This window comes from Fukomys damarensis, unplaced genomic scaffold, assembly GCF_012274545.1.
Source record: "Fukomys damarensis isolate Sample0158 unplaced genomic scaffold, DMR_v1.0_HiC HiC_scaffold_39, whole genome shotgun sequence".
Classification (NCBI taxonomy): Eukaryota; Metazoa; Chordata; class Mammalia; order Rodentia; family Bathyergidae; genus Fukomys; species Fukomys damarensis.
In genome coordinates, this window is record NW_022900951.1 from 127271770 (window position 1) to 127279322 (window position 7553).

Consider the following 7553-nt stretch of genomic DNA (forward strand, 5'->3'; position numbering starts at 1 on the left):
GTTCCACCTTAAGGGCCAAGGACCCACCTGAGTTCAATCCCTGGTACCAAAAGAAAACCAAAACAATAGTGCACCAAACCCAATTTGGTCCTCTCTCCTCTGCCCAGCACTTGGGAACACTGTAGGGCGAGGGGAGGACTGATCTTGTTTGTCAGAAGTCTCAGGGAAAGGTCCAGGCTGCAGCTCAGTGGCAGACTGCTTCCCTAGCACACACAGCCCTGGTTTCCACACCCACTACCACAGACAGAAAAAGGAAAATCCTCGTGCAACTATACCCCGCCATGGTGCACTCTACATGCAATCACATGTCACCAAGGACGAACCGTACAGCGACAGAGGTCCTGAAAGGTTCCTACCACCTAGGGCGAGCACACAGCTGGAGGAGGCAAAAGAGGTAAAAGCCAGGTGTGGTGGTACACGCCTGTAATCCCAACTCGGGAGGCTGAGGCAGCAGGATCACTATAAATTTGAGGCCCACCTGTACTAAGTTCAAGACTAGCCTGAATCACATAGCAAAATAGCAAAACAGTCTCCAAAACAACCAAACAAAAAAAAAAAGGAAAATAATACCCAACAAATTAAAACTGAGGCAGGGCACAGTGGCACACGGCTGTAATCCCAACCACTTGGGAGGCTAAAGCAGGAGGATTTACCAGTTCAAGGCCAACTGGGGCAAATTAACGAGACTCTGTCTCAAAATAAAAACTAAAGAAAGTAAGTTTCCAAAGTAAAAAGAGTAAGCTAAGGCTAAGCCATTATTGGAGGAAGAAAAGACTTTTAATCAGGTCAGTGTAGCCCATAACGTGGAGCCTTCACTCATGTTCACTCACCCACAGCTACCGCTGGTCCGCCAACACCCCCACAGCCCACATAGGCATCCCGGCTTTGATCTTTCAGTACCTTTGCTCGTCAACATGATGCTGTCCCCAAGCCCCAGCCTCAACCCTGTACACTTTTCTGCTCAGACACCAAACCCCTCCACTGTGCTGTAACTGTGAAGGGTGGCAGGACGGACCATTCATTCGGCTTCAGGCCCATATGCTCATGACACTGCTGCCACAACACTGCCCAATGACCAGCTTCTCAGAATGCGTCCCTGGCATGCAGCCACTCTTCACTATGTCTAAATGCAAAATAAAAGAAATGACCCTAAGGACTGTAGTCCAGAAGGGACGCAGCCAGCACGGTCAGCACCTGCAGAGGAGAGGAAAGGGTACCTGAACCGGACTTCAGACTGCCCTCAGCAAACCTGCACACACATCCGTAAAGGTGCCCATGAACACATTTCGGCTAATGCAACTGGCTACCCCTCCCAAGCCCTGTGCGGGTCCTCTACTCTCAACCATGTCCGGCGCCGGATGGCCTCCAGCACGAGCTCTGCAGAGTTGAGCAGGACTGGTGGGGGTGCTCCTCCAGGGACTGAGGCGCCACTGGGACCCCGTCTTCTCTGATGGCACCCTCGGTCCCCCTCCCCCTCGAACGCCTCCCACCCACCTGCTGAGACTCCTTGGCTCAGCTCCAGACCTCTGTGCATCGCAGGGAGAAGCTGGGCACTCTGGAGGGCTCCTGCTATGGGAACTTCGATCCACTTGCCCCACCTCCTCTTTACCACAGCCGTAAAAAGCAGCTCCGTGTCCCTATGCAGAGCTTGAGGCAGGCTTTCACACACTCCTGAACTTTTCTCAGCACTAAGCTGCACCCCGCTTCCCCCTTTTCTGCGCATCAGTCCTCTGGGTATGTGTCCCTCTCAGCCATACACAAGATCATACTCTTTCGGAGCACCCTCAAACTAAACATTTCAACAACTGTATGCGTCTGGTCATGCCCAGCTTTCTCATTTCCTGTCTCTCCTAAGTTGGCAGACACCAAGCTCCCAGATGACACCTGTGATGGGAGCAGGAGACCTTCCAAAGCTATCAGGGCCAAGGGCGCAGCCTCAGGGGCTGTGTGTGCCTGGGCGCGTGCAAGGCCCCGCCTGGGTTCCACCACAGGGACAACTGCCAGGAAAGCGACAGCGGGATGAAAGCTTTTCTAGCTCCAGCCCCAGCCAGGACAGCCTGAGGAGCCAGCATTGGGCAGCGGGGTGGTAGGCACCAGCAATAGGGCAAGGGGCCCAAGGCGCCCGAGTCCCAGCCTCGTGCACTAGCCTGGCTGGACTCTCGCCCTGAAACTGATGCCTTCCCCCGTGCCTCCTGCTGCAGCAGCATGAAGAGCCGGTGCCATGCGGAAGCCCGAGCCTTGGCTTTTCCTCCCTGCGCCTGCGGGTGGAGGGCAGCCCTCACACCCACACCCGCGGTTGCCTCCCACCTCCAGAACGGAACTGCCGATCAGACCCTGGGGCCCTGGGGACCTTCCTGACCCCCGAAATACTTGGCACCTGGGCCAGGGTCGGCCTCAGCCTGTAGGGTGGGGTCCCAAAATGCAAATCTCCCAGGAGGAAGGCGATACGTGGTGAGCCAGGGTCTCCCAGCTACACACCGCCTCTGGGGCAGTCCCAGAACACAAAGAGGATGGGGCCGAAGCCCACGCAGCCAGGCACCCCTGGCACTCACAAGGACAGCAGCAAGGAGAAGCCGGCGATGTAGAGGTTCCTCTGCGCACGGAAGAGCTTCATGTGGAAGTGCTCCATGGCGCCAGGGTTGTTCTGCAGGTTCACCTTCTCCGTCACGTCGTCGTACTTGCAGGTCTCCCGGTACGCATCTGTGGCAGGACGGAGCACAGGCAGTGGGAACCTGCACCCCACCTCTTCCCGTGATGTCCCAGGCCACCCCACTGGCAAGCTGAGGGTCTTGTTTGTGGGAATGCTGGCAAGAGGACGCAAGCGAGAGCTTTTGTTCCTACGTCTTACTATAGACTTTGTTGTTTAGGTTTTTATTCGGACCAGAAAAAAAATCAGGCTCATTCAAAGTTCAACTTATCAGAAATGCAGAAAGGGAAAGACAGCCACAACACAACCATCCCTGCAGTCTAGAGAAGTCCATGCCCCCAGACCTAAGCCCCCCACCTGTCACATCACCTCACGTGAGCAGCTTTGGAACACACACAAGTCTCAGAAATCATCTCAAACAGGGGTTTCTTGGCCCCTGTCCCAAGCTCCATGAACACAGAAGCCATCTGCACTGTCTCCCCAGGGACTGGCATGGCTCTGGCACACAGTAACTAGGAGCACAGCTTCTGCTCCAGAAGAGCCACCATCACACATGTAGTGCCTCAGCTTAGCAACGCGTTCCTGGAAACGCCAAAAGGGAAACCATGCTTCGGGAACTAAGGGAACTTACAGCTTCGCCAGCTAACTGGGGCAGCTAGCTTTTATGTCAGTACACAAAGGTTTGCCCAAAAAGGGCTCTTGATTGACCCCCATGTGAGAGAGGCAAGATGCCACTGCCTGGGGCTGGGAGAATGGCTCAGCTGGAGGAAAAGAAAAGCAGGGCATGGTGGCATACACCTATACTGCTGGCATTCTGGGAGGCTGAGGCAGGAGGATTTAAATTTGTGCCTAGCCTGGGCAACTTGGCAAGACACTGACTCAAAACAAAAAATACAAAAGGGGCTGGGGTGCAGCTAAGTGCAAAGACCCTGGGCTCAATCCCCAGTACAAGGGGGGAAATAATGAAATAATGGTCTGGATATTGTTTAGCTTAGAATTTCTGATTTGAGACAGGGTCTTAATTTTCAAGGTGATCATGCATTACACAGTCTCCCTGCCCTGCCTGACATCTCTGCAATAGGAAACCCTCGGGGTCCAGCAATTTCACCCCTATGAATTTATCCCACAAAAGCACTGCACCAATGTGCCATGTCTCAAAGGCACCTGGAAGGAGGGAATCAGACCACAGTATGACCATGTGAAAGAAGGCCACACAATCTTTAAAGAGAATGAGATTGCTGTAAAAAGACCTTAGGGACAAAAAGTAGAAAAAGCAGGACCCACAACGGTGTGTATATGATCCTGGTGCTGTAAACACAGAGATGCACAGCAAGTATCCAAGGCTGAGGCAGAAAAATAGCTGTGCATTCAAGGCCAACCTGGGCTCCACAGTGAGCTCAAGGCCAACCTAGGCTGCTATATAGAGACACTCTCAAAAAGAAAAACAAAGTAAAACATTCACAATGGTTGCCTGTGAGACACGAGATTATGAGGGAGTTTAACTTTCTATGTTCAATTTCTGCATTTTTGAAAATAGCTGTGCAGTATCATTTGTTTTGAAAAAGGGCCTCATTATGTAGCTCAGGCTGGTGACCTCACAGCAATCCTCTTGCCTCACTTGTGTATTTTTTGTCAGAAAAGCAAGATAAAAAACCTATGATTTCTTACACTGTCACCCACTTCCAGGAATCCCAGCATCCTATGGACCACCTTGGTTGACAATGACATCTCCAAGAGAAGATGGGGATGGGGTACCTGGAGCCCCCAACACCTCCACTTTCCCAGCAGCTCAGATCTAGGCATGACAACGACAGCAACTCTCAGGGCCACAGGCTCTAGCTAGCTATATCCATTGCTTTCCCCTTGCATTTGCAAAAACTTGAGGCTGCTACCTGCAGGACTGCAAAGCTCTTTAGACGCTGCTCCGTAATGCCAAATGAGGACCCAGTCAATCACAGCTGCCTGTCTCTCCAGAAGGCCCAGGCAGAACCCCATACCATAAAAGAATGAAGTTTGTCAACCACACTGGCTTTGACCAAGGTGTCTCCCACCCACTGAGCTATACCAGCAAACAGGTGACACATACATGGCTCTGTTGTGGGGATGGGGCAGGACCCTGAGAAGACAACCCTCAGCATGGCCCCTGCCCTCCCAGGTTCCTGCCCTACACACTCAGTTCACATGCACACCCCTGGGGGTTCCTGGCCCTAAGGGTGAGTGCTGATGGAGAAGAGATGCCCCGGGGGTACAGCAAGGTACTGGGCAGCTGGTCCCTGACCTGTTTGCTGTGCCTGGCCTGTCCAGAAGGTAGTGCTGTGTGAACAAATCCCATCGGGCCTGAGGCAGGAGTGAAGCAGAGCGCCTGCCCAAGACTGCAGCTCAGGGGTGGGGCTCTGTGCCCACCGTCAGTGTTTCTACCCCACACTACAGCTTGCAGACAGACTGCTATCTACTATGCAGAGGCCACACTAGTCACTCACCACATCTGAGGGCAAGGTAGAAGCTTTACTGACTCCTGTGGACTTGCACAGGCCTCTCGGCCACCTTCCTATAAACCGCTCATTCCCCTTCTGGCTGAACTCCACTTGCACCCACCTCAGCCTGGGCCACCCTGACTGGTCTACCCTTCAAGCCCCAGGGATACGCACCTCCAAATGTGAGCTCACAGGACCACACAGCCAGATGACCCAGAGAGACCTCAGTCTAGCCCAGATGCAGATCTGGGATCTGTCCCCAAGGCATGCTACCCAACACCTAGGTGTCCCCATGCCCAGGACACTGCACGGCTCCCCTCCGCAGCCAAACTCAGTCTACCTGGTTGCTTTGTCTCTCCTCTCAGAGGTCATTTTAACTTCAAGGGAGGAGCCTGTCCTTCTAGGGGCCTGGAGAGCAGCACTACTTAGTCCCAGCCAGTTGGCTTCTCTTGGCATCTGTTCCAGAGAGACCTGAGGAGCCACCTCCAGAACTCGAGCTAAGGACGCAGGCCCACTGGCAGAGGTGCCGCCCACAGACAAGGCCCTGCCAGCACCCAGCGGCCAGCAACAGCACTTGGAGGGTGAAGAGAGCCTTTTCCACACTCAGGACAGACAGGGGTGCGAGGCCGGCCCGTCTCTGAGCAGCAGCAGGGACCCCATGGCATAGAGTGGGTCCGGGTCACTTACCAAGGAGCAGCAACACCAGGATGACGATGAGAACCACAAAGAAGGTATTGCCATAGCTCACCACCAGCTCCACCACGCGGGACTTGAAAATCTTATGCCATCTGGGAAGGAGAAGATGAAAGGCAGAGAGGCTGAAGGAAAAGCAGATCCCTGCAAGCCAGGCTCTGAGCAGAATAGAGAGCCAGCTCGGGACCCTTTGCCGGTAGCCAAGGAGCCCGCACAGCCAGCCTCAGCTGCCGATTCTCCCAATCTACAGCCTCAGTGGCAGAGCGTCTCAGAAAAAGGTGCCCGTCCACATACAGAATCTCAAGAAAACAGCGGCCAGGGGAAACTTGCTGTCGTTACCCCTCTGTAGTATTTACAGTGTTCGCCATAGACCCAGGCTGCTTCTTTGAACCATTGTCCTACACAGCATACCTTGTTCTGCCTAGCCCTCTCCCACCCCAGGCCTTCCAACATTTCCATCCAGACACCAGAGTGCGGACCTGAGAGCCTTCAGAAGCACTGGCACACTGGAAAGTCAGCAAGGCAGCCTTACAGTCAGAGGCCTGGCTGGAGAGCCCAGGCAGCACACAAGCCACAGAATGCCTTGGCATCTACTTTGTGCCCGGTCTTCTTCTTTCATCCCCCTTCCTTCTCTCTGTTGTTTTCCTTTCCAAGTGACTCTGTGTAGGAACTTGGTTGTTCATCCTAGAAAGCTCCAAGCCCGGCACAGGCAAACTGGCTTTTCTGCAAGACTACTCTTTAGGAGGTATCACCTTGGAAAGGGTCTGTGTTTTTCACTTGAAACGTTTTTAAATACGTCTGTGGCAATTTAGCCTTATTTGTAACATTCTAGTTTAAACAGGGACAACGTGTTGGATCCATGTATAATTAAAAAATTAACCTCCGATTAACTTTTACCAGGTCCTCTGGTCTCACCCTTCTAGGCTGAGTAACGCTCACGAGGCTACTGTGCAACAGACGAGGCCGGTTAGGAGGGCAGAAGTCAGCCAACCAGCAACAGGCCGTGCAGGCCTTCAGAGCCCAGGGCCATCCCGGCCCACGCAGCTGGGCTCAAGGCTGGGCGGAAGGGCGTGGCCTCCACAACAGAGCCCCACCTTCCTTTCCCGCCACTCTGGAGACCAGAAGGCAGGGTGCAGGGGAGGGGAACTGGGCGGAGATGTGGCAAAGAGGCGGTCAAAAAAAAGCACCCCGGCTGCCCCACTGCCAAAGGGTTCTCCTTTTCCACCCGGCCCCAGGCCCAGGGTGCCAGGGCTCTGCACACACACACACAGGCGCCAGGGCTGGGGGCCGCGCACCCTCTCCCTCCGCTCTACCTTCTGGGCGAAATGAAGGGAATGCAGAGGAGCAACACAGCGAAGACCTCTGCGTAGAGGAAGGTGGCGACTGCCGTCCATTGCAGACTCATCCTGGGGCGAGCAGGTTTCCGCCAGCCGCGAGCTCCGATCCTGGCAAGGCACGGAGGACACAGGAGGAGCCGTGAGGCCTGCGTGCCAGCTCGCACCCGACCCCACCAGCCCCCAAACTGCCGTCCGCGGGGACGGTTACGCCCTTCCAGCGTGGGTGTGAACACGGCCAGAATGAGGAGGGGGTCCCGGGGCAGAAGGCATCTCGAGGACAGGAGCGCTCTGCAAAGCCCTGCTACGGCCGCCCTGGGGGCCCACCGTCCTCGGCCACCAGCACTCCCGGGTCCCCAGGGCGGGCACAACCCAGCAGCCTCCTCTGCAGCTGGCCTCCAGCCT

The 7553-nt window shown here is 54.8% G+C and overlaps 1 protein-coding gene across 1 annotated transcript in view; it reads right to left on the reverse strand.

Moving 5' to 3' along the window:
- The window catches only part of Bcap31 (B cell receptor associated protein 31), a 19123-nt gene extending 11619 nt beyond the window's left edge, over window positions 1–7504 (reverse strand). The window contains exons 1-3 of the mRNA XM_010628021.3: window positions 7128–7504; window positions 5809–5909; window positions 2553–2700 (exon numbers count right to left, since the gene is read on the reverse strand). Coding sequence (XP_010626323.1) covers window positions 2553–2700; window positions 5809–5909; window positions 7128–7219 — 341 coding nt within the window. The 5' untranslated portion in view covers window positions 7220–7504. The remainder of the gene's footprint in view (window positions 1–2552; window positions 2701–5808; window positions 5910–7127) is intronic.
- Window positions 7505–7553: the final 49 nt, after the last annotated feature.